The sequence below is a fragment of the Cervus canadensis genome, chromosome 1 (assembly GCF_019320065.1).
Source record: "Cervus canadensis isolate Bull #8, Minnesota chromosome 1, ASM1932006v1, whole genome shotgun sequence".
In the NCBI taxonomy this organism is placed as follows: domain Eukaryota; kingdom Metazoa; phylum Chordata; class Mammalia; order Artiodactyla; family Cervidae; genus Cervus; species Cervus canadensis.
Window position 1 is genome coordinate 66,257,272 of NC_057386.1, and position 27,786 is coordinate 66,285,057.

At 36.3% G+C, this 27,786-nt stretch overlaps 1 protein-coding gene across 4 annotated transcripts in view; it reads left to right on the top strand.

Moving 5' to 3' along the window:
- Nucleotides 1-27,786, top strand: part of LRBA (LPS responsive beige-like anchor protein) — a 725,807-nt gene that overhangs the window by 262,074 nt on the left and 435,947 nt on the right. For all 4 annotated transcript variants that reach the window (XM_043484720.1, XM_043484733.1, XM_043484732.1 and 1 more), the window contains exon 36: nucleotides 11,292-11,400. In XM_043484720.1, the coding sequence (XP_043340655.1) occupies nucleotides 11,292-11,400 (109 nt within the window). The remainder of the gene's footprint in view (nucleotides 1-11,291; nucleotides 11,401-27,786) is intronic.

The following is a 27,786-nucleotide window of genomic DNA, read 5'->3' on the forward strand; positions in this document are numbered from 1 at the left end:
TATACATGGTCTAAAGTAAAGGTCCAACCTCATTAATTTGCACATGGTTATCCAGTTTTCTGTACAGCATGAGCTGTGCTTTTAAAAGAATGAATGAATTATGGAGTATTATTATGAATTATAGTCCAGCTTAGTTAGGACTCCACACTTTCACTACTGAGGGTCTGAAATCAATCCCTGTTTGGGGAGCTAAGATCCCACAAGCTGCAGGGCCCAGCCAACAAGAGGCAGGGTAGGGGGAAGGTGGAGAATGAATTGTGATGGGGTCAGCATATGGAGCAGAATGGAAGCAGGTATATCGATGAAGATACTACTGCAGTATTTCAGGCAAGAGGTGAGGGTGGTTTAGACTGATGTGATGAGCAGTGGTGATAGAGAGATGGATATGTGATATATTTAAGAGTTAAAGCAGTAGAACTTGCTTCCATGAGTTTGATTTGGAGGTGAGGGAAAGGTAAATCAAGCAATAATCCTAGGGCTATATTTAAGGGGACTTTGTTGTTGTTTGTTGTTCAGTTACTAAGTATTCTGCCACTTTAAGGGGACTTAGGAATTATTTGTTGAAGTAGGGAAAAATGAGGTAGGGATTGGGGAAGAGTTTTTATTGTCAGTGGGTAGGTAAAATCAAGAGTTCTGTGTTAGAAATGGTAAATTTGAAATGCTCATTGGGTGTCCCAGTGAAGACTTCAGTTTGACAGTTTACTGTGTGGGTGGAAAATACAGGGAACCAAATGTAGGGATGGAGGTATAGGAATCGGCAGCATGCAGGGGAGAGTCTAAAGTCATTGGATTTATGAAATAATTTTGATAGAGGACCTGAGCTTTGGGAAACTATGGAATTTAGAGGTGGTGCAAGGAGGAGGCAGTGGGAAAGGAGACAATGAAGAAGCAGCTACTAAGCAGGAGATAAACCGGGAATGTGCTATATGGTGTTGAAGAAAATAAGAAAATGGCTTAAGAGCCTTAAGGTACTTATAACAGTTACCTTGCTACTTGCATGTGGTCCTAACTTCCTGTGTTATACTGTAAACTCCCCATGGACAGTTTTATGATTATTTGTATTCCTCACATATAGTAGCCTAGAATTGCCTGGCATAAGCAAATGTTTGAACTGTTTATTTGCCATGTAAGCACTGCTAGTCCTCTACCAATGATCAGGCACTGTTCTATACGCTGGCGATAATAAGGATAATTTACTCAAGGGCAGTGCAATCTGAAATGGAAGACAGATCTGTAAATACCTAATTGAAATGGTGTTATACAGAATGATACAGTATAATAAGTACCACAGAAGAGGCGTATGTACCTTTGGTTTTTTGGTTCTTTGGAGGGAAAACAGATAGAGTTAGAAAAGGTTTTATCACATTAAATCCTGAGTTTTGCTTTGAAGGATTTACAAGATAGGCAAGATAGAATAAGAAATGATGTCCTTCCTGGCTGAGAGAATAGTAGGAAGATGTAAAGAAGTATTAAAGTACCAAATGTAAAATGTACAGTCATAATCAGATTTTCATTTCAGAAAAATAACCCTGTTGAGATATTGGTGAGAATAATGAAATTAATGGAAAGACATTTGATTGGAGGCTGCTGTAATAATTAGGGAGCGTCCCAGGTGACACTAGTGGTAAAGAACATGCCTGCCCACGCAGGAGACATGAGAGAGGCTGGTTCTGTTCCTGGGTCGGGAAGATCCCCTGGAGGAAGAAAGGGGAACCCACTCCAGTATTCTTGCCTGGAGAATCCCCACGGACAGAGGAGCCTGGTGGGCTACCGTCCATGGGGTCTCAAAGAGCTGGACACAGCTGAGTGACTGAGCACACATACTGTAATAATTGAAGCCATGAGGTTGGGCTCCTGAGGCATTGGGAAATGTGACAGAAACAGCTTGAGAGGTCTTACAGTGGTAGAATGGACCATACTTGCTCTACTGAAAGTGAAGAATGATGAGGAAGGAAGAATCAGATACGACTGATATTTCTAGGTTCAGTAACTAGGTAAATAGCAATGTTATTACCAGTCAAGGTAGAGAAGGAAAGAATGATCTATGAATAAGGGACTAATTTAATATGTTATATTCCATCCATAAAAATTCTCTTTGATAATAGTACACCATTAAGTAAAATAAATAGTATAAAATAAACACAGTATAGTATGACTGCTTTACACACATGTACTTAAATATTTATATGCACATATACATATTTCTATATATATACATGCATACCACAGATACCATTTATGTTTTTTTAAGTTTAAACAAATGTAAGGACAGGTGCATAAACTATTAATAGTGGTGTGGCTTATACTGAAAAATGTTCCTGTGCTTCCATTGTTGCTTACTTATTTAAGTGTTGCATCATTTTTTTTTTGTACAACATATATTACATTTACACAAAGCACCAAAGAAAAAAAAAGTAGTGTATGTCTTATCTATTTAGATATCTGTGCATCTTGAAAAATAATGATGGAAAGGGTGTTTTCTTTTCAGAACACATTTTCCCCCACTCTTTGTAACTTCATTCATACTGTTATCCACAATGACCTTTCCTCTCCTTTATGCTTTTGCCCTTTATTTAAGGCTCATCTTTATGCTTTAGCTCTCTATTGGTACTTTTTTCCATCTTGAGGAGCTGATAGTTTCCTTGACTTCTACTGAATTATGATAGTATGTGTATTCTTATGTCCTAACTGTATTCATATTGCTTATCTTTGGTATGTAACAAATTCCCAGAAATGTTGCACCTTGAAACAACACAAATTTACTATCTTGCAGTTTCTTTGAGTTGGCCATCTAGGCACAGCTCAACTGAATCCTCTACTGTGAGTTTTATAAGTCTGCAGTAAAGGTATTACACAAACTGTGTTCTTCTCTGGAGGCTGGAGTCCTCTTTTAAGCTCACATGGTTGTTGGCAGAATTCAGTTCCTTTTACCCGGAGGACTGAGATCCCCATTTTCTTGCTGGCTGATCACTAAGATCACTTAGATCACTAAGCTCTAATCTTAGGTCCTAGCCCCTTGTCACATGGCCCTCTCACACCATAGCAGCTTTTTTTTTCAAGGCTGGCTGGAGAATCTCTTGTGGGCTGAGAGAGAGCTTACATAATGTGACATATCACAGGAGTGTGTGTCCCATCACCTTTGCTATATCAGTTCAGTTCAGTTGCTCAGTCGTGTCAGACTCTTTGCGACCCCATGAACCGCAGCATGCCAGGCCTCCCTGTCCATCACCAACTCCCGGAGTTCACCTAAACCAATGTCCATTGAGTCGGTGATGCCATCTAACAATGTCTTCCTCTTTTGTCCCATTCTCCTCCTGCCCTCAATCTTTCTTAGCATCAGGGTCTTTTCAAAGCAGTCAGCTCTTCGCATCAGGTGGCCAAAGTATTGGAGTTTCAGCTTCAGCATCAGTCCTTCCAGTGAATATTCAGGACTGATTTCCTTTAGGATGGACAGGTTGGATCTCCTTGCAGTCCAAGGGACTCTCAAAAGCCTTCTCCAACACCACAGTTCAAAAGCATCAATTCTTCGGCGCTCAGCTTTCTTTGTAGTCCAACTCTCACATCCATACATGACTACTGGAAAAACCATCGCCTTGACTAGACGGACCTTTGTGGAAAAAGTAATGTCTCTGCTTTTTAATATGCTATCTACGTGTTGTCATAACTTTTCTTCCAAGGAGTAAGTTTCTTTTTATTTCATGGCTACAGTCGCCATCTGCGGTGATTTTGGAGCCCAGAAAAATAAAGTCAGCCACTGTTTCCACTGTTTCCCCATCTATTTGCCATGAGGTGATGGGACTGGATGCCATGATCTTAGTTTTTTGAATGTTGAGCTTTAAGCCAACTTTTTCACTCTCCTCTTTCATTTTCATCAAGAGGCTCTTTAGTTCTTCTTCACTTGCTGCCATAAGGGTGGTGTCATCTGCATATCTGAGGTAGTAACAAAGAGGAAGGGACTAGAATAACTTTGAAGTTGCTTGTTAGGGGACTGGAAGGATGGCTTGCCATTGACTCTTTAAATTCAATCAATATTTGAGTGCTGTGAGGCAGTATATTGATGTTAAATTCACGATGTGGTTTTTGATCCCTAGAGAGAAACTTAGAAGCACAAACCAGTATTTCACATCTGCATTCGTGAAAGTGGTTGCTTTCTCTGTAGTGTCATAGGAAATTATTCATTATCAGGTTTTAAAATTGCACTTGGGATTGTTTTTATCTGTATGTCTGAATGTGTACCGTTTAATAGCATTTGAAAAAAATACCTTGATGATGTTACCCAAAAATCATAGATAGGACATTTTGTTAACTTCTAAAGTGACTGGTAGATAATTTGGGGATATTGGTGAAAGACCTGGAACCAAATTGTAAATAGTGTTATATGAACTTAATATAGATATTGAAAAAGTGGTAGAAGAGCAGAAAGCCTTTTATTTTCCTTATACATTTTGTGTTGTCCTTCCTTTTAACCACTGCTTATTGTAAAACCTAAAAGAATGGAGAAATGTGAGGAAGAGGACACAGAGCTGACTTTCTAGAGAAGGGAGACGCACCAGTTTTTGTAAAGGGCCAGATAGGAAGCATTTTAGAGTTTGCAGCCCATATGATCTCTGTTTCTACTTCTCAGCTTAGTGTAGTATTCCAACATGATTGGGCTCCCCTGGTGACTCAGTAAAGAATCTGCCTGCAATGCAGAAGACCCGAGTTCAATCCTGGGTCGGGAAGAGCCTCTGGAGAATAGAGTGGCTACCCACACCAGTATTCTTGCCTGGAGAATTCCCATGGACAGAGCAAGTACTACACATCTTAATGTAGTATAATATGATGACAGCTGTAGATAATAGTTCAACAGATGAGTATGCCATAGCTTTGTTCCAATAAAACTTTATTACAAAAATAGTCGATAGATAGGCCTGACTTGTGTCATGTGCAGCAATTCCAGTAAGTCTGACCTTGTTTTAGGTAACTGACAATTTGATATATCTTCTTTCATATTTTCCCCAAATTCATGTTATACATAATATTCTTCAAAAATTTTTCCACTTAATAATATATTGTGGAAAAACTATTCTTTTATCTCATCATGGACTTCCCAGGTGGCTCAGTGGTAAAGAATCCGCCTGCCGATTCAGGAGATGTTCATTTGATCCCTAAGTTGGCAAGATACACAGGAGGAGGACATGGCAACCCAATTCAGTTATTCTTACCTGGAAAATTTCAGGGACAGAAGAGCCTGGTTGGCTAAGTCTGTAGGGTCACGAAGCGTAAGACACTAATGAGTGACTGAGTTCGCAAGCAGACACGCTATCACATAATATGATTGTATATTTTTGTTTTTCCAGTTTTCACTTTTAATAATATAGGGAACTCCTTTGTACACACACATCTTTTTGCATCTGTGAGAACATATTCATATGACAAGTTACTAGGAGTGTAATGACTGCTTTATATCAAAGCCTCTGCATGTTAAATTTACATTTTTGATAAAAACAGTTGCAATAAAGTGACAGAAGAACCCTGTGGAGTGTGTGTAGACATGCCATTGGTGATAACTGTTGGGTCTAGCTTTTATAAGTGGGCATTATCTAATTGCAGTTTAGCTACTCTTGCTATTTACATAAAAAGCATTAATTCTAGCCCTGACCACCCTGTCTTTCCAATTCATTTTAAAGAACGGAGTTCATTTTAAAGAACGGAGTTTAGAAGACTTTTACTTAACATATTTCAGAAGTCTCCCATTTATATGAATGAATCATTCTGTTGGTATTTGATAGGTGAATGGTATTATGGAAGCATTTTCCGACACTGAGTCAATTGTTCATATTTTCAAGGTAGTTCTTTGCAACATTTAAATATGTTTGATCATTACTAATGTTCCTTGTGAATCATTATATGGAGAGGTCTATAGTAGCACCCAAGCTAATTATCTCTTAAACCCTTGACTTCTGTTACCATAAATCAGTTAAAAAATATTTGTTTTTTACAAGATGGTTTATATGTATGTATTTTTGATGTACCTTTGCTTAACACTAGTTTTGTTGTACATAACAGTAGTTATTTCTTTTAGATATTCATTAATATCTTATTATATAAATACTCCACTACTTAAAAAGTTTCAGTTTATTTTTAATGGGAATTTGATAGTTGCTAGTGTTTGGCTTCCCTGGTGGCTCAGATGGTAAAGTGTCTGCTTACAATGTGGGAGACGTGGGTTCGATCCCTGGGTCAGGAAGATCCTCTGGAGAAGAAAATGATAACCCACTCCAGTACTCTTGCCTGGAAAATCCCATAAACAGAGGAACCTGGTAGGCTACAGTCCATGGGGTTGCAAAGAGTCGACACGACTGAGCGACTAAACTAGTGTTTGGCTAAAGTTGCTATAATCATTCTTTGAAATGTATTTTGTGTTTATGAGAGTCTGAGTTTCACATCCTTGCCAAAATTTGATACTATTTTTGTAAATATAGTGAGTTGTAGTATTTTTTTATGGTGTTACTTTGTATTTCCCTGATCATTAATAATCCTGAACACCTAAAAACCTTTTCATGAACTTATTTGCCATTTGGAAATCTTTTGTCCATGCGTTTTGTGTAGTTTGGTCCTTTTTATTATTGTGATTATTGCCTTTTCTTTCAGATGTAATTTCCTTGTTTACTATAAGTATTCTAAATATAATACTTTATGTTTGGTAAAGTATATAATACTAAGCATGAATATTCTTCCTTTCTTAAGTTTGCCTTTTAATTCTCTTAACGCTGGCTTTATTTCTGTTGTTTGGTTGCTCAGGTGTGTTTGACTCTTTGTGACCCCGTGGAGTGCAGCCTGCCAGGCTTCCCTGTCCTTCACCACCTCCTGAAGCTTGCTCAAACTCATGTCCGTTGAGTCAGTGATGCCATCTAACCATTTTGTCCTCTGTTATCCTCTTCTCCTGCCTTCAGTTTTTCCCAACATCAGGATCTTTTCTGATGAGTCAGCTCTTCACATCAGGTGGCAAAAGTATTGGAGCTTCAGCTTCAGCATCAGTCCTTCCAATGAATATTCAGGACTGATTTCCTTTAGGATTGAGTGGTTTGATCTCCTTGCAGTGCAAGGGACTCTCCAGAGTCTTCTCCAACTCAACAGTTCAAAATCATCAATTCTTCAGTGCTCAGCTTTCTTTATGGTCCAACTCCCACATGCATATGTGGAAATGGAAAAAACCAAAGCTTTCACTATATGGACATTTGTCGGCCAACCAGTGTGCTGTCTAGGTTTGTCATAGCTTTTCTTCCAAGGAGCAAGCATCTTTTATTTTCATGGCTGCAGTCACCATCTGCAGTGATTTTGGAGCCCAAGAAAATAAAAAGAGTTTTGGTGAAGTAGAAAATATTAGCTTTATCACTTTGCCAGGCAGAAGGGGACAGAGTGAGCACCTGCCCTGGAAAACAGGTCATGTCCACACCTGGGAGGACTTGGGGAGAGGTTTTATAGCAATGGTTCAAGGTTGAGGCTTGGTTCAGTGGTTCAAGGCTAAGATTAGGGTTTGTGCTGGGCCTGCACTCCTTTCATTTGGTTTCAGGTAATCTTTTGATGAGTTTCTCTGGTTCCTTTAATCTGGCCTCAGGTGGTCTTCTCTGGAATGAAGAATCCTGATATCATCCAGTTGTTGGCTAGAGCTCAGAGATATTGTTATGTGTCGCTTTTGAGGGGAACCAGGACCTTGACTCAAGGCTGCACTATTGTTTCTTCGCTGTCTTATCTCTGCATCTCCTCCCTTCCTTGATTAGCAGCTGTTTGAATCTGCAGTTTGGGACTCTTGGAAGATCAGGGAGGGTAGAGTCTGTTCCCTACAAAGAACATGGGCAGGGAAAGGCTTTCATACCCAGGAGCTCCACTGGGTCCTGCTTGGTTTCACCATGAAACTTTAGTATTTTGATTTTCTGTAAGTTGACTTTCATTCTTTTGGTGTTGTCTGTTACTCTACCTTATCATTGGTGGTTTCAGAAACTTCTGGAGTATTTTTGATTTACAATTAGAGAAATTAGAGATACGAAGGGAACTTTTCATGCAGGCTCAATAAAGGGCAGAAATGGTATGGACCAAACAGAAGCAGAAGATATTAAGAAGAGGTGGCAAGAATACACAGAAGAACTCTACAAAAAATATCTTCATGACCCAGATAATCACAATGGTGTGATCACTGACACTCACCTAGAGCCAGACATCCTGGAATGTGAAGTCAAGTGGGCCTTAGAAAGCATCACTACGAACAAAGCTAGTGGAGGTTATGGAATTCCAGTTGAGCTATTTCAAATCCTAAAAGATGATGCTGTGAAAGTGCTGTACTCAATATGTCAGCTAATTTGGAAAACTCAGCAGTGGCCACAGGACTGGAAAAGGTCAGTTTTCATTCCAGTCCCTAAGAAAGGCAATGCCAAAGAATGCTCAAACTACTGCACAGTTGCACTCATCTCACATGCTAGTAAAATGATGCTCAAAATTCTCCAATCCAGGCTTCAGCAATATGTGAACCATGAACTTCCAGATGTTCAAGCTGGTTTTAGAAAAGGCAGAGGAACCAGAGATCAAATTGCCAACATCCGCTGGATCATCGAAAAAGCAAGGGAGTTCCAGATAAACATCTATTTCTGCTTTATTGACTGTGCCAAAGCCTTTGACTGTGTGGATCACAATAAACTGTGGAAAATTCTGAAAGAGATGGGCATACCAGACCACCTGACCTGCCTCTTGAGAAACCTGTATGCAGGTCAGGAAGCAACACTTAGAACTGGACATGGAACAACAGACTGGTTCCAAATAGGAAAAGGAGTACATCAAGGCTGTATATTGTCACCCTGCTTATTTAACTCATATGCCGAGTACATCATGAGAAATGCTGGGCTGGAGGAAGCACAAGCTGGAATCAAGATTGCAGGGAGAAATATCAATAACCTCACATATGCAGATGACACCACCCTTATGGCAGAAAGTGAAGAGGAACTAAAAAGCCTGTTGATGAAAGTGAAAGAGGAGAGTGCAAAAGTGGGGCTTAAAGCTCAACATTCAGAAAACAGATCATGGCATCCGGTCCCATCACCTCATGGCAAATAGATGGGGAAACAGTGGAAACAGTGGCTGACTTTATTTTTGGGGGTACCAAAATCACTGCAGATGGTGACTGCAGCCATGAAATTAAGAGACGCTTGCTCCTTGGAAGGAAAGTTATGAGCAGCCTATACGGCATATTAAAAAGCAGAGACATTACTTTGCCAACAAAGGTCCGTCTAGTCAAGGCGATGGTTTTTCCAGTAGTCATGTATGGATGTGAGAATTGGACTATAAAGAAATCTGAGTGCCGAAGGATTGATGCTTTTGAACTGTGGTGTTGGAGAAGACTCTTGAGAGTCCCTTGGACTACAAGGAGATCCAACCAGTCCATCCTAAAGGAGATCAGTCCTGGGTGTTCATTGGAAGGACTGATGCTGAAGCTGAAACTCCAATACTTTGGCCACCTGATGCAAAGAGCTGACTCATTTGAAAAGACCCTGATGCTGGGAAAGAATGAGGGCAGGAGGAGAAGGGGATGACAGAGGATGAGGTGGCTGGATGGCATCACTGACTCAATGGACATGGGTTTGAGTAAACTCCGGGAGTTGGTGATGGACAGGGAGGCCTGGTGTGCTGTGGTTCATGGGATCGCAAAAAGTCGACTTGTCTGAGTGACTGAACTGAACTGTTGATTTACAATGTTATGTTAATTTCTTTTGTAAAGCAAAGTGATTCGCTGATACATACACATTTATTCACTCTTTAAATTCTTTTCTCATATAGGTCATTAGAGAGTATTGAGTGGAGTTCCCTGTGCTATACAGTAGTCATCGCTAGTTTTTATTTTACCTATAGTAGTGTGTATATTTCAACACTCTATTATTGGTGATTGAATGTTGGAAATTGTGTTTAATATTGCAGGAGATTGTATTTAACAGTCCTTAGATGATTACATCTTCCTCTGGGAGGATTTCCTTTTGATTTTTGATTAGTTGTTAGATTGCACGTCCTCAGTCATATATGACTCTTTCCAGTAGGCTCCTCTTTCCTTGGAATGTCTCAGGCCAGAATACTGGAGTGCTTTGCCAGTTCCTCCTCCAGGGGATATTCCTGACCTGGGGACTGAAGCTGCATCTTCTGTGTTTCCTTGTGTTGGCAGGTGTATTCTTTACCACTGAGCCACCCGGGAAGCCCAGTAGTTAGGTCAGGTGCTGATTATATTAAGACTAGGGCTTCCCAAGGAGCTCAAATGGTAAATAGTTGACCTGCAATGCTGGAGACCTATCTTCAATCCCTGGGTCAGGAAGATCTCTGGAGAAGGAAACAGCAACCCATTCCAGTGTACTTGCCCGGAGAATCTCAAGGACAGAGCAGTGGCTTCACAAAGAGTTGGACTTGACTGAGTGACTAACACACATATATTGAGACTGAGCTGATTCAAAGCTGGAATTTTTAAAATCTCTGTTAGAGTTTGCCCTATTTATAATTTGCCTCCTTTTAGCTAGGAGCCCTTCTAGGCCTTCTGAAAACTCAGTGTCTACTACATGAGTAGTCCACTTCTAATATGAGTCTGTGACCTACCATGAGTGTATTACATCTTTCTTTTTGTTTTTTTTTTTCCTTCTCATTCTATAAGATTCTGAAAATTTTCTGTGGTTTTTTCACTGCCAGTTAATGTACACGCACATAACCATGATGTTCGACGGTCTGTTTTAATGTTTTGGGGAACTGGTCTATTATCTGTTTCCTACAGAGTAGTTCTCCTTCTGTAAGCCCGGGTAAACCACTAGGATCCCTCCACCTTGAAACGTGATAAAATTCAATTTTTATTTCCCTAGTGCTTTAAAACTTATAACAGCTATATTTAGCTTCTCTCTTCCCGCATGTGAGTAGCAAATGTGTCAACAGGAAAAGTCATGCTGAACATCTTCTCTGGGATCCTGGCTCCTTAAATCTTGGCTACCTTGGAAGCTCTCCAGTACCTTAAAAGATTAAAACATAAATTTAATCTAGCATTTTCAGTTGCTTTTGTTGGATAGTTAGTTTGATAAAAGCTAATCTGCTGTTACCAGAAGATCACTCTTTACTGTTATATTTTTCATTTATTTAGTGTGAAATAATAGTCCTTCATTTGTTATGATGCCAGAAAAGGACAGTACAAGTTCTTCCCTCTCCCAAATAACAAAATACACCACCTTTGAGCAATGGAAAATCATATATGTCATGAGGATGCATTTATTTATGTGTCAATGTTCATCTCTTCATAGGTTGCTTAGCCAAACAATGAAGGATCATCTAGTAAGAGTAGCAAATGAAGCTGAATTTATCCTGAGCAGGCAGCGAGCAGAGGATATTCACAGACATGCGGAATTTGAGGTAGGTTATACCTGTGAGTGATCTGAGGAAGTTACCTTTTTAAAACGTTAATCATAGGAAACTGTGGAGGTAACATTGCAGCATGGTCTTAACAATCATGTGTCATCAAAAAATTAAAAATTTATTTGTGAGGGTATCATGGTGGATTCTGGAAAGATAGTGCAAGACTCTGTAGTGTTGGCCAGTAAAGTAGATTAGTGAAAGACTCTTGCTCTTCTGTATGCAAAGTAGAGCTGGTTTACTGGAAATGAAAACCCGTGTGTTAGATGAAATCTTTCAGGTTTCTAGAGAGAAGCTGAACAGAGGCATGAAGTTTCTTTACCCCTGAGGTTGTTGCAGAGGAGATGAAGGCGCATACAGCTTTCTTCCTGACTTCTTACAGGGGGATCAAGTGACAGAGCCGTCCTGGGAACAGTGCTTGTCTCGGCACTTGCTCCTGATTTTGTGGAACAAGCATGAAATCATAGAGAAAATTAATGGTGTTGTAGCTATATAAATTACAAAAATTCACACCTGAGGTGAACTAGAAAATTTGACAGGAACATTTGCTAAGAATTGGGAGAAAAAAAAAAAAAGCAGCATCTGGGGTTCTTTCTAACATGTTAAGAACAGTTGATGTCCATTGTGTCCATGATGCCATCCAGCCATATCATCCTCTGACGCCCTCTTCTCCTTCTGCCCTCAGTCTTTCCCATCATCAGGGTCTTTTCCAGTGGGTTGGCTGTTCGCATCAGGTGACCAAAATGCTGGAGCTTTAGCTTCATTCTTTCTAATGAGTACTGAGGGTTGATTTCCCTTCAGATTGACTAGTTTGATCTCCTTGATGTCCAAGGGAGTTTCAGGAGTCTTCTCCAGCACCACAGTTCTAAAACATCTGTTCTTTGGCATTCTTCCTTCTTTATGGTCCAGCTCTCACAACTGTACATGACCAGTGGGAATACCATAGCCTTGACTATATGGATCTTTTTGGGCAGAGTAATGTCTCTGCTTTTCAACACACTGTCTAGGTTTATCATAGCTTTCCTGCCAAGATCAATTGTCTTCTGATTTCATGGCTGCATCCACCATCTGCAGTGATTTTAGAGCCCAGGAAGAGGAAATCTGTTACTGCTTCCACCTTTTCCCCTTCTATTTGCCATGAAGTGATGGGGCCAGATGCCATGATCTTAGTTTTTTAATATTTATTTTTAAGCCAGCTTTTTCACTGTCCTCCTTCACCCTGATCAAGAGTCTCTTTCATTCCTCTTTGCTTTCTGTCATTAGCGTAGTATCATCTGCATATCTGAAGTTGTTAATATTGCTCCCGCCTATCTTAATGCCAGCTTGTAACTCACCCAGCCTGGCATTTCTCAGGATATGCTCAGCGTTTGGGGTAAACAAACAGGATGACAGCAGACAGCCCTGTCTTACTCCTTTGTCAATCTTGATCCAATCAGTTGTTCCATACAGAGTTCTCACTGTTGCTTCTTGACCCACATAAAGGTTTCTTAGGAGACAGGTAAGATGGTCTGGTATTCCCATCTCTTTAAGAGCTTAAGAGCTGTCTACAGTTTGTTATGATCCACACAGTCAAAGACTTTAGTGTAGTCAATGAAACAGAGGTAGATGTTTTTCTGGAATTCCCTTGCTTTCTCTATGATTGAGCGACTGTTGGCAATTTGATCTCTAGTTCCTCTTCCTTTTCTAAACCTAGCTTAGACATCTGGAAATGCTTGGTTCCCATAATGCTGAAGCCTAGCGTTCAAGATTTTAAGCATGACCTTACTAGCATGGGAGATGAGCACAGTTGTCCAGTGGTTAGAACATTCTTTAGTACTACCCTTCTTGGGAATTGGGATGAGGATTGACCTTTTCCACTCTTGAGGCCACTGCTGGGTCCTCCATATTTGCTGCCATATTTAATGTAACCCCTTGATGGCATCATCCTTTAGGGTTTTGAATAGCTCTACTGGAACGCCATTGCATCCGTTAGCTTTATTAACAACAGTGCTTCCTAAGGCTCACTTGCCTTCTCACTCCAGAATGTCTGGGTGACTGACCACGCGTAATCTGGTTCATTAAAATCTTTTTTGTACAGTTCTTTCCATTTTTTCTTGATCTCTTCAGTGTCTTCTAGGTCACTACCATTTCTGTCCTGTATTGTGCCCATCTTTGAGCAAAATGTTCCCTTGATATTTCCAATTTCCTGAAGAGAGCTCTGGTTTTCCCCTTCTGTTGTTTCCTTCTGGTTTTTATACATTGTTCATTGAAGAAAGCCTTCTTGTAGCTCCGTGCTGTTCTTTGAAACTCTGCGTTCAGTTGGATGTACCTTTCCCTTTCTCCCTTGCTTTTCACTTTTCTTCTTTCTTCAGCTATTTGTAAAGCCTCCTCCAATAACCACTTTGCCTTCTTGCTTTTCTTTTTCTTTGGGATAGTTTTGTTTACTGCCATTTACTAAACATCATTTGAAATGTTTAAAGCTGTTTCTATTAAAATCAGGCAAAAAAAGAGTGATTGATACCTTCTGTTAATAATATTAAACAAAAATTTTTTATATTCTTGCAAGTGCAAGATACTGTTAATATGAATGTTAGATAAGAAAGAAATAGCAGTTTCAGGTCACTAATGCTATGATCTAGGAAAATCTAAGGATTTCTTGAACATTTTTCTACCAGAATTAAGTGGGACTTCATTAATTTTATTGGATACAAGATAAATATGCAAAAAATTAATAGATTATCTTTTGACCAGCAAGCAGTAGCCAGTTAAGAATGGAAAACAGAAATGTAGTCTGTATACCATTAAAAATACTATGTTGGGTTGAATTCTCTAAAAAATAAACAGTTATTTGTAACAAAAATATAAAATCTCGTTGATAAAATACTAAATATAAGCTACTGGAGAGTCACTCCACACTGGCTAGTAAACCTTTCTCTGTGTGTGGGTGAGAGACATACAGTGACAGAGATGTAGAATCCTTCTTTTATTTTGAAATAATTTGAGATTTACAGGAGGGAGATGAGTAGTACAAGAACTACTCTTCACCATTCTAAATTCTGCAGTTTTTAAAATTTCACCACAGTTGCTTCTGTCCTCTTTTTCTTTTCTGAATTTGAGAATAAGTTGAAGCCATAATAAACTTTTACTTGTAATTACTTCAGTGAGAATTTCCTATGCACATCCTTCATTGTCATCTGGTACACTTATCAAATCAGAAAATCAACTGTTACAATGCTATTATTTAAATATAAACATTCATATTTCCGCAAATATTTTCATGTTTTTTATAATCCACGAGATTATTGCCACAAAATTTTTTTCAAATTAATACGTAAATTCAGTAAAGTAACATTAGCATATCATTCCATTAGAATAACAGAGTATTTAAAATTTAAATATCCCTTAAAAGATATCTAAACATCAAAAACTTACCCATATTATATTTGGATATGTAAATATCCAGTTAATATGGAAAAAAGAAATGCATGAATATATCATTGAGATTTATGAAATAAGAATGTTGAGGATATACTTGACTTCCCAGATAAACAACACTAATTAAAACAATACTATAAAAAAAATACAAAAATTTTTCCAAATGGAGTAAAGATATATAAGATTAAAGATGACCTAGTTAATATTTTAGAAAAATATTTGGAAAACTGCAAAAGTGGAACTGAAGCATATGCAAGAATTCTGTAACCAAGACAGGTCACTTTAGAAAGAATAGAATGTTTAGAAAGAATAGAATAGAAAAAATGTTTATTACTACATTTAATGTTAAGCTGAGGAAACATGCAATCAGTCATGTGGGAGGACATGATGGAACATGGAAAGACTGATAAATCAACGTTTACTATCTTAATTGTTGTTGTTGTTTAGTTTCTGAGTTGTATCCAACCGTTTTACTACCCCATGGAGACTGTAGTCTGCCAGGCTCCTCTTGAGATTTCCTAGGTAAGGATATTGGACTGGGTTGCCATTTCCTTCTCCAGGGTATCTTCTCAACCAGGGATTGAATCCACGTCTCCTGCATCGGCAGGTGGATCTTTACCACTGAGCCACCTAGGAAGCCCTAATGTCTTAATAATTCTCATGAAGTGATAAATGAAAAGTCGACCCAATAGGCACATGTTCAGAGGATATGAATAGGGTTTTCACAGAAGAATGTAAGTTACCAGTAACATATAAAATGATAATCGGATCATTGTATGTTTACAAAAACATTCAGGGAAATGTAAATGAGATTAATCATGACATCACTTCTCTAGTCTCTGACTAAGAGAAAGTAAGAGTCATAGTAATGATGAAGAAGATAGGGTTGATGAGATGGGCGATGGGATTCTTTGATTTTTGCAGTGGAAATGTAAATTTTTAGTATTATGGTAGGGCAATATGGTCATATGTTTTTTAGTAATAATTGTATGGATGCGCGTACACACACACACACCCATTTACCCAGTAACCCTATTCTATAAATATATTTGTAAGAAAAAAAGTAATAGTATGTAAGCGTAGATATATAAGGCTGTTTATTACAGCATTGCATGTAAATGTAACAAAATTAAAACAATGGAAAAACAGAAGGAAAAGTTTCTTTACCAAAAGAATCATTTTCTCAATTAACAGGATATTAATAAATTATAAAAGGATGAATAAGTTGATGGCATTTTTTAAAAAAATAAGAGTTTCATTTATAACTTACTACAAATTGCATATTTCAGTTCACAATCTGCTATGAAAGCTGAGGACCTGAGTCCTCTCATGCTTCATTTTTTATCAACTTTTAATTTTTGAAGTTATATTCTATTTTTAATAGTCTACATATATAACACTCATGTATCATAACCACAATTCTGATAGTACTTTAGTATTTATAGTATATTTAAGTGAATGCACTACTCTACCCCCTCTTTTATTAATCATAATTTCTTAATTTCCCTCAGGTTCTTTCTTTTGACTCAAGTCTTAATTGCTGGGTTTTATCGCCTCCTCTCCCTCCAACAAAGGTTCATGCGTGCTGTAAACTCATGTTTAAGAATGTTTGCCAGCTGTCCTTATATCTGAATGACATCCTGATGGATTGAATATTCTTGGCAAACTTTAAACACTTTGCTTCATTGTCTTTGGATTTGAATGTTGCTTTCAGAGAAGTTTGAGGATAGTCTGATATTTGTCCCATTGATGATTTGCTTGTTTTCTGTTTCTGATTTTTTTAATTTGTCCAGGGAGTTCATTTCTTAACAAGATTATGACTCAGTATTGAGCCTTATTTATCAAAAAGTTCCTGGAACATAGTCTTTTGTTATAATCTGCAAATTCAGAGTTTTCATTTAGTTCTTAGAAATTTAGGTGAATTAAAATTTGAAATATCTTTTACCTTTTATTTTCCTTTTCTTAGTGACACAGTCTGTGTTAGATATGACTGTCTTTCGTATCTGTTAGTTATTTCTTAATTGCTTTACTTCCTTTGATCTCTTGCCATGAGGATGTTTTTAATATTTTATTTTGTCTTTTTGTTTTTAATGATTATTTTGTTCTTCATTTCGTTTATTTAAACCTCCAGCCTCTCTCTTTACCTTTTACCACTTACTTCATTTTTACTTTTATCTTTATTCTTAGTTACATTTTTATGTTTTCTAGAAAAAAAATCATGAGAAATTTCCTTTCATTTTTTTGTTATATATTCTTCTAGGGCTCTCTATCTTTTGTATAGAATCTTCTAGTTTTTCTTAAATATTTTATTTCTTTTTTATTTATTCATTGATTGGTGATTTATGTTTACTACTGTTTATTTAGTATTTATGCAGCTACTGTTTGGCTTAGATAGATTGTCTTAGTGACTTCTTTCTTTCTCCTCTCTGTCTGTAAAGCTATTTTTTTTCCCTACCTGAGCTATAGTTTGATTTTTGAAATTTGATTTTTGACTAGTTTTATTTGCCTATCACGAAGAGAGGGAGAAAGATCATTGATAGAGGTGAGGAAGCCTCCTTAGCTCATCTAAGTTTTACTTTTTCTTATAAGATTTTGTTAATTAATTTTAGAAACATGGAGAAGTCTTATCAGGGAGAAATGTGCTTCGGCTTTGAATCATCATCCATCATTTCAGAGAGTACTCGAGTCTGCTTCTGCCCTGGGAAATCAGACTGTATTTTCACTTACTTGTTTCACCTATTTTTACACTGTAGGCTTTTTCTAGCATCTTCAGTTAGAAGAAGCAAGAGGTAATGATACCTACTCAATTTATGTTTCTTCGTATATGAAGGCATTAAGAAAAATTCTTAAAATGTTGTCAGTTTACCAGTATTATTTTGGACTCATGAGGACATGGCTAATTAAGAACTGAGCTTACTGCAGCCTTAGTTCTAATTTCAGTATGTTTAATTTTCCAGTGGCCACCAATTTTTAAATATTTGGTGGTTTACATTATGTTTCATTTGTTACTGGTTATTTTTGTTAGTTTTTTTTCACCCAATAGTTTTGCTTTTGATAATTTTTTAGGATTTGAAGGAGGAAAAACATTTTTTAAATTGCCATTTCAGCCTACCATCCTAATCTGGAACATCTTCCTTATTGTCCTTTCTTGGTTATAGAGAAATTCCTTTGTAACTCTGGGTTGAAGTTGCAGTTCATTATTTTTATTTGAAGTTTTAGTGGTCATGGTGGTGGTATGTGTCTTTGTATTTGTTTGAAGATGAGAGAATGAGGAAGAAGAAAACATGTGAAGTTGAAAGAGAAAAAAATACTTCTAAAATACTGTGTAATACAAGAAAATGAGTTGATTTCACCCAAATGCTAAATACATTTGCAATTTAGATGAGGGATAATGGTGGTAACTTTACGCCGTATTTTGTGAGTTCTTATGTTGTGTCAGGAACATGATGCTTTGTAAGTGCTTTGTAAATTTTAACTAATTTAATCCATACGATAAACCTCTGAGGTGATGTTGTTATGATCTCTAATTTTATAAATGATTTAACAGCATAAAGAAGGAATAACCCAGAATTACAACTGGAATCCAGATCTGGGCAGTTTTTGTGTTAATCACTAACCTATGTATTTGTTTCACATTTTATTAGATTTCAATAGAATGTATGAATGATTTTTAATCCTGGCACAGACAACAGCTTTATTCTAGGCTTAAAGTAGCAAAATTTTTCTAGTGAAATTTTTCTTAATATTTTATCATCTTGCTATGAGATTTATACTATTTATAGAAATATTCTAAAGCATTATAATAAAAATAGCTAAATAAAAACAAGTACTTCCAAATTGATTTTATTGTTATGTACGTTATTAGTGGAAAAAACATATTTGTTCTACCGGTTCCTATGAGAATCAGTTTTAAGACAGCAAACATATTTTTAGTATTTTCTAGTCTTTTATGTTCAAAGAAGAGAATTCTCTATGTTTATACCACAAAACCCCAATTGATTAAGGCATATTCATATTTAACATATTTCTAACTGTATTGCTCTTAAATCTTAAGTAATACTCTAGAAGATGAAGCATATATTTTCTTGGACAGCTTATATTCTGAAGCTTATCTATATTCAGCCTTGAATTCATGCTGTACATCTTTAATAATATTTTTGAACTTTATCTACTACTAGTTACTTCCTCCTGCAAAAAAAGAGATGTCATGTATTTAATATTACCATTTATGGTTATAAAATAGCTGACTTGTTTCATTTATTATCAGGGAATTGATGACACTGTAGATCTGAAATGCACATCTTTTTAGTTCACTGCATGATTATCGTTGGAGTGGGATATCCTTGACATCTTCAGCTTTTGATTTATGTGGAAGTTCCATGAATGTCATGACTTCATTGATTAGGTGTACATCTTTACTTTATAATCTTACAGCTGTAAACAGAATGTTTTAAAATTTTTAAAAATTAATTAAAAAAATTAAAAGAAAATGATGTTGTGTAAACCATTGTACCCTGTTTTGTAAGTATAGTATATGTCTGGGTGTACACAATTCATGACCATATTTTTATTTAATTGTCTATCAAATTTTAGCTTGTTGAAACTAATGTTATATATCTGTAAAACATGTGATCAAGATTATCATTTAACAGCTTAATTTTTATTATTTAATAGCGTAAATCTGTGTAGGTTAAACTTCACTTCAGTAAGCGTTTCTTAATGGCCTTTTAACTGATGTTGCTTTGAGTTTTATCTATTATACAGTAGAACACAATTCTTGTTAGCTTCAATAGAATGGCAGACTAGCTTAGTTGGAGTAATAAAATGTCTTTTATGAAATAAAGAGCATTAAAATCACTTGATTAATTTTTAATGTAGCAATCTATGCATTTTTTAATTAATTTATTTTTTTAATTGAAGGATAATTTCTTTACAGAATTGTGTTGTTTTCTGTCAATATGTATTTTTTTTTAGCTGAAGGATTCAAATAGTTTTTCATATTAGGAAACAAAATATTTTTTAATAAAATAGTGAACTTTTGTTTTTGCCAGTTTAAGTACTTTCGCATTTTTTTAAATATTAGTAAACCATTCTATGATACCACTTATCTAAACTCTTAACAAGTATAAAAAAGCCCTTTATATCCATCCTTTGAGCTAAATATTGTTACGATCACTCTCTTGGCTTTATAAGTGATGGGAAGGTTAAATGATTTGTTTTAGGTCCTGTAGCTAATATGCAGTGAAGCCAGGGTTTGAGCCCAAGTGGTCTGATATCCAGTTAGAGGTCTCTCTGCTCTGTGATGCCTCTAACATGATCTGCTAAGTGGTTTAACACATGTTTTCTCATTTTAGCACCACAACAGATCTGTGAAAGTATGCAAGATAGATTGAGAGAATGTGATTTGGCCTTGGTCACATAGCTCAAAAATTGATAATTTTGAAGAACTCAGATCTCCTAATAACCACTCAGTGTAGTCTCTGTCTCGTATCCTCTGTCATGATATAATGAAGTATTTTTTGCTGTAGAGAAAATATATCATTCAACATATGTTTGACAGTTCTGAAGGACTGTGAAGGAAATTAAGAAATATAATATTAGAGGTCTGAAACTATGAATTTTAGGGTTATTATGAATTATCCAGTTTACCTCTTTGATACTTGTATTTTTGTGATTGATGATTATTTGCTTTCCTCTTGTCATAATAAGTGTCTATTTTCTTCATTATGGAAATGATACATACATGTTTATTATAGAAAGTTTAGAATATTAAGGAAAAATGTAAATAAAAAGACATTCATTGTTCATAATTTATGATTTATCTCTATTGTTTTTCTCTTAACTTTAACTCGAAATAATTATAGAATTAAAAGAAGTGGCAAAAGTAGTACAAAGGTCCCATGTGTCCTACTGTCATTTAAAAATGCACATATATTCATTCACTGAAAGTACCCACTTACCAAATGAGAATCAATAGGATGCTTTTAAAGGAGAAACTACAAATATGTCGTGTCATTTTTCATAGATAAATGTATAGTATACGTAGTTTTGCACCTTAGTGTGTGTATGTGTGGGGGGCTTCCCTTGTGGCTCAGATGATCAAGAATGTGCCTGCAATGTGTGCATGTGTGTGTATGGTCAATGGTCAGTATATATTGAGTGTCCTCATTTTTTGTTGTTTTATATAGTAATCCATTGTGTTTTTGTATGTTTCTAATAATATAATTATTATTGGAGTGCCAGACTTCCTTTATTAGACTTTTATGTTATTTCCATTCTTGTAGTATTATGAGAAGTGCTACAGTTTATAATTTTCTACTCTGCATTTTGTTGTTATATTTTTCTGTAGATGACTACTGATTTTTCTATTTTACTTTTGTCTTTGCCTTTAAGATTATTATATATTTTTATTACAAAATCTATAGAAATTATGTTGTATATTAATAACTTTCACAGATTTTCTTACATCAATAAATCCTACCAGGTTGAGGATTTTTAAAAAACATAAGTCTGACTTTTTAAGGATTGTTATAATTATTCAGTATTTATAAGTGATGTTGGTTTTCCTTTTGTTACATACTATTGTCATGAACTGTCTGCATAATAGTTCTTTTTTGGTTTGTTTTCCAAAGAGCCAAGTCTTAGACTTATTGATTGGTTGAGTTAAATTGCTTTCTAATTCAATTGCATCTTGGGTAACTTTTTTTCCCTTCCCTTATATTCCTTTTTTTCTTTTTTATTGAAAGCACAGTTTTATTCCTTTTAAAGTAATGAGAACAAGTCAGGATGTTAGTATTATTCGGAGGACAGCAGTGGCCTCATCCTGTTTTTTATTACATGACATACTCATTTTTCCTAGTTTCTTAATTGGTATTCTTTTTGATCTGGTAGTTACTTAGTATTCAAAGGATTTGTCCTTTATTTTTTGTTCACATTTTAAAATTTTTATTCTATTGCATTATGAGCAGATAGTTATGATATGTAGAATTTCTAACTTTGAAATTTATTGAGGATTTCTAATTGGCCTAATTTGATATTAAACTTACATTTACAGGCTTTTTGTACGTTTTAAAAATACCAGCCTAAAATGCCTGACACTCTGATCATAGTAAAGTTCCCCTTGGGAATATAAACTAAGCTGTTTTGCTAGATGTTCAGTAGGACATGATTCGCTCTATGAAAATTAAATGTGAAAATTGTACAGGGTTCAATTGTTCAGGTTTTATTTTATGTAAAAATAAAAATTTTGAGAACATGAAGAGTCTGCTAAGTGGGGGAAAGATGGAGACTGGAAAGAGAATCTCACTTGTCAGTAATGGAAAAGTGCAAATGTTAGTGACAGAACTATTAAAGTTCTTTATACCTGATATGCTAGTAGTGTCATTCATAGCATTTTTTGTACATGTGTGTGTAGTATATATATATAATGCTACTCATTTATATTCTTATGTACAATTTGCTGGCATAATGAGTTGATATGGCTTCAAATAGAGGAGTGGTAACAGTGCAAATGTTTTTGTTTTAACTGATGATTATCTTTGATTGTTCCTTGTTTTCAGCACCATATATTAGACCAAATGCTAAAGTCTCACTTATAAGTTTGCAAAGTTTTACTTTGAGCATGAAAAATTGCTTCCAAAAGTAGACAGCGATTTAAAAATTATCCTTTTTTTCTGAAATTCACATGGAATTGCAGTTATTCACATAGAATAATAATGGTAGTGGCACTAAAATAGACATGTATAACAGAAGAATAGAATTTAGAATCTAAAATAAATTTGTACCTATAGGCCAGTTGAGTTTTGACAAGCGTAACAAGAAATTCAATGAGGAAAGAATAGTCTCTTCAACAAATTGTGCAAAGACAGCTGGATATCTACATGCGAAAGAATAAAGTTGATCTTTATCTCATGCAGATTAACTCAAAATGTATCAATGATCTAAATGTAAGAGCAAAACCACAAACTCTTAGAAGATAATATAGTGGTAAATCTTCATGACTTTGTATGTGGAAATGGGTTCTTAGAAATGACACCAAAAGCACAAGCCTTCTCTGGAAGGCTTAATACCCATACTGCAAATAAATTATTTCATTCATTCAAATGAATCCCTGTCCTCAAAACCAAATGCCCTCCTCTAACCGTATTGTCAGCGGAATCCCTGAACTCATATTTCTTGCAAAAGTAGATTGTATTAGAGTGGAATGAATCTGTCCATCACCAAGCTAATCAATATCTTCTTTGTGTTAATTCCCTCCCACCAGTGACAGTGGAAGTGTTAGTCACTTAGTGGTTTCCAGCTCTTTGTGATCCCACCAGAAAGGCCCAGTGTTTTATAGATACTGTGTTTGTTTGTTTGTTTCTGGTGGCTTTAGGTCTCTTGCTGAACCAGCCTTCCCTAGTTGCAGTGAGCGACCCTCTCTCACTGCAGTGCTTTTCGCGGTGGCCGCCCTTGTTGCAGAGCACAGGCTGGAAGGCATGCGGCCGTCACTAGTTGTGGCGCACAGGCTCGGTTGCCTTGAGGCCTGCGAATTCTTCCTGGACCCTGGATGGAACCCATGTCCCTGTGTTGGCAGGCAGATTCTTGACCACTGGATCTCCAGGGATCCCAGAGACCCACATTTTTCAGTGACAAACCTGGCTGTTTTTTGGAGCCCTTCCTCATTCCTGCTTATCAAGATTTTGCTTATCTCATTTATCTTTTCTCATAATCATTCTTCCTTTTCTCTTGGGAAAGCACAGGAATGTTATAATATAATCCACCTTTAAATAAACTAAAAGCAGATTCAGAACCTTCTCCTCCCTCTTCCACCTCCTAGTTTTCTTTCATCCCAGTAGTCAGTCTTTACATTAGTTTTCAACATACATTCTCTTTCCTCTGAATTTCCTTGTGGCATCTTGGCTTCATGGCGTTCAGGCTTCTACCATCACTTCTGAAACTTCTTGGAATTACCAATGACTTCAGTGTAATCAAAACTAGTATTTACCTCTCTTTGTTTTTATTTTAGTAAGCCTAATCTCAATATGTAAGGCTGTTGCCTGCTGTGTCTCTTGTCTTGACTTGTTCTCAGTAGTTTTCTAGCTTCTTTTTTCATATGTAAGTTCCTTGGAACTTTATCCTCAGCCTTTTCCTATGTGTCTGTGTTCCACTGCTCAGTAATGTAAACTATCTTCATAATTCTTAAATACTACCTTTAGTCTGGTAATTCTGAAATTTCTGTCTTTGGTCCAAGTTACTTTTCTGAGTGCCAGGCCTATTTATTTAATGTTATTTTATAGATCCACTTAGAATTTTCACAAACACCATGGTCCTCTATAGTCTGAATTTTACAAGCTTCAGCTCTGGATTCAAACAGCCAAGGTTTTGATATGAGCTCTAATACTCAGTATTTTTACCTTTGTCATTTCTTAGGTTTTGAGTCCCTCATTATAGTAGTTGTGGGAATTAAATGAGATCCACGTACAACATTGACAACAGTGTCTAGCATGTAGTAAACATTCAATTCTATGTGAGCTTCTGTCTTTTATTACGTTGTATTTAATATGTTTTAAAAAAACACTTTTGATCTTCCTTTCCTACCAGCTTACCAAAGCAGAAAGCTGAGAGTCAACCTTGAATTCTCTTTTCCCCCTTGCTATAAATTCAAACATCCTGGCAGTTCAATCTTTATAATTTCTCTCTAAATTAAGTACTTGTATCACTTCTCTCGCCTTAGTTCAGATTGCTGTCTCTCATCTGCATGGCAGCAGCAGCCTCCTGCTTTCACCCTTACCCATTCTCGTGTGTTCTCTGCACATCAGTGTGAGTGACCCTAAAACACACACTGGGTCATGTCATCTCCTTCCTTACGTAACTCTGCAGTGCTTCTCCATTTATGTTTGAGAAAAATCCAAGGCACTTATCGTAGCTTCTGTGGCCCTTTGTGATCTGACGTTTTCATTTTTTTACCATCTGCTGCTACTTTCCCCTTGTTATGTCGCATCGTTGTTGCTGCTGTTTAGTCACTAAGGTGTGTCTGTCTTTGTAACCCCATGGACTGTAGCCCGCCAGGCTCCTCTGTCCCTGGGATGTCCCAGGCAAGAATACTGAAGTTCATTGCCATTCCTTCCTCCGGGGGATCTTCCTGACGTGGGATTGAACCCGTGTCTCCTTCCTTGGCAGGTGGATTCTTACTGCTGAGCCATTAGTCATATTAATCTTCTCGCTAATTTAGCCCTTCTAACAGTCTCTTTCTTTCGTCAGTCTCTGTACATTCATTTGCTTAAGAGGATTTTCTGTGTACAGGGCACTCTTCTGTGCTGAGAATGTAAAACGGACATAAATACCTGGTCTCTAGGAAATTACTTGCTTTTGAGGAAAGACAGATTATAAACAGTAACATTAAGGTATTGATTCTAAAGATAGACTGTAGAAAGTACTCTGGAGGCAAAAAAAGAAATCTTGTGTGGCCATTAAATAGGATGATAGGAAGGCTTTGGCTGAAAGGACAAAGGAGGTGAAGGAGTTAAGGGCTTTGGAGAGTGCACATGGTCCAAGGCTTCCAGGCAGTTTTATGCCTGAGACATTTAAAGGATGATATGAAAAAGATGAGTAAATGAGCAAATAGGAAGAAATGAGATTAAAGAGTAAATGTTGGACTAGATCATGGAAGACATTATAACACATTGCAATGACTTTGACTCTCAATAGTTGGGAAGCCCTTGATGGGTAATGAGCAGAGAAGTGAGGATCTGAGTAAAATTTTAAGTACATCATTCTGGTTGCTGCTTTAGGAAGAGACTGAAGGGACGCAAAGACCTAAATAGGAACACCAGTTACAATGGTAAATGAGATAAGAAATGATGACTTGGGGTAAGCTAATGGCTGTAGAAGTAGTGAGAATTGCTTGGATTTTAATCGGTTTTGTTTTAGAGCTAACAGGATATGCAGATGGATTTATGTTGAGAGAGTGAAGGGCATGAAGGCTGACTGGAAGGTTTTGGTTTGAGCAACTATTTAATAGGAGAATGGAATTGCTTAAGTGATAAGACTTTAGAAGGAGCAGAGTAGGGCAGGGAGGAAAAGTCATGAGCTCAGTTTTGAACATGTTACAATTGAAATGTCTGTGTGCCGTCCAAGTGGAGATGTTCACTAGGCGGTTGGGTATATAAACATGAAATTCCTTTGAGGAGTGTAGACTCAGAATACAAATTTGGGAGTCTCCACTGTAACTGCTGGCATTTAACACCATAATCAGCATGAGATCACCAGGTGATTCAGTAGCAACAGACAGTTGTACTTCCTGTTGGTAGATAGAAAGCCAGAAATTTGTGCTTCTAAAAATCTAGTTTTTAAAGTTTTGAAAAGAACAATGAACTGTCAAAGAACAGTCTTAGCAGAGTGTGCTCTTCCGTCTGCTTTTTGTGTCTAAGTTCTAAACTTTATCTTCCCCTTTCTAAGTCATCTCTTCAGAGGCCCTCTGTGACTCTGCTACCAAAGTTGGTAACTCTTCCCTGATGCAGGGGATTCTCTATGCTACCACTCTCCTTTAACGTTGACTTCATAATGAATAACTTATAAGGATATTTCCTTATTTACATGTCACGTCTCGTAGTATAAAGTTGAAATCATGCCTGTGTTTTGTGCCTTTGTAATTTTCAGTTTTTTGTAAAAGGTACATAATTAATGTTCAGTGAATATTTGTTTAATGGAGCAAAGGAGAGTATCGTTGGCAATTCTATTAGATTTAAGAGCATGAAATTAAATTTTTAATTTAGCATTTGCTTCTTTACCTTGTTTGTGTTCATACATTAGTAACTAATATTTGTTGAGTGTTCATTGTACATCAGTAAGCATTATAGTATGCTTGTCAATTCTCTATAGAATCTTAATTTGACATTTGAGTTTAGTATGAACTCGAGTGTTTCTTCCTCTAGATAGTATTCTACAGGATTGGAAATCTCTACAGATTATAGTTGGGTTTTATATAAGGAGATTATTTACTATAAAAACTAATAAACTTACCCTAAAAAGAACTGTCAAAACTGTAATAGATTTTTAGTCTATTATTACAATGAAGGTAAACATTTTGCATTCAAACAAGTATTCTCAGTAACAGTAAGTAGCTTGTTTTAGATTCTTTGCTATGGAAAGAGTTTTTTGCTCCTAATTCCTATCACTTAGCATAATATTTGGTATATAATTGATTGATTATTTATAGAATTAAAGATGTCTGCTTTACATTGTAATATGAACGTGCTTTTTCTTTTGCTTTCTATAGGAAAGAGACAGTTTACTTGGGAGTGAGGTACAAAAGCAGGGAACTCATGTGTATTTCCTAAATTACATCTGACCATATCAATGGATAATTTAATCCATCTAATTCTTTGTTCCATTTCCTTTTTTTTATACTATTGATCAATGCAGAAGGTATATTTTTCATTTATTTTCATTGTTTATCCTCCTGTTAGCTGATACAGTTTATTCTCTTGTTAACTAAAAAATTTAAGTGAATACAGGCAATGAAAATGAATAATAAGGAAATCTTGTAGAGAATATACAAGCTTCTAAATAATGAGACATTTATTTTAGCTTGATGTGATTCGTGACTTCTACATATTAACTATTTTTGAAATCTTATTTTTTAATATGGCATTTTATATAATATTTTCTTATACTTAAGTCCATGCTTTTTATACATTATGAACTATAAAGTTTAAATTGTTTTATAGAGACAGTGGTAGTCTGATCATAATAATAATGACAAATATTTACATAGTGCTTACCAACTGCCAGTCTGTTAGATTGCTTTGTATGGATTACTCGGTTTATCTTTGGAATATGAACTTGTTTTAAAGAGGAAGCCATTGCTTTTAGGCCCACTGTACAGAATTAGGAAGCTGAGGCTAGAGAGGCATAGTAATTTCCCCAAAGTTACACAGTTCACATGGGAGTTAGAATCTGGATATTAATCCTGTTTTTTTTTTTGTTTTT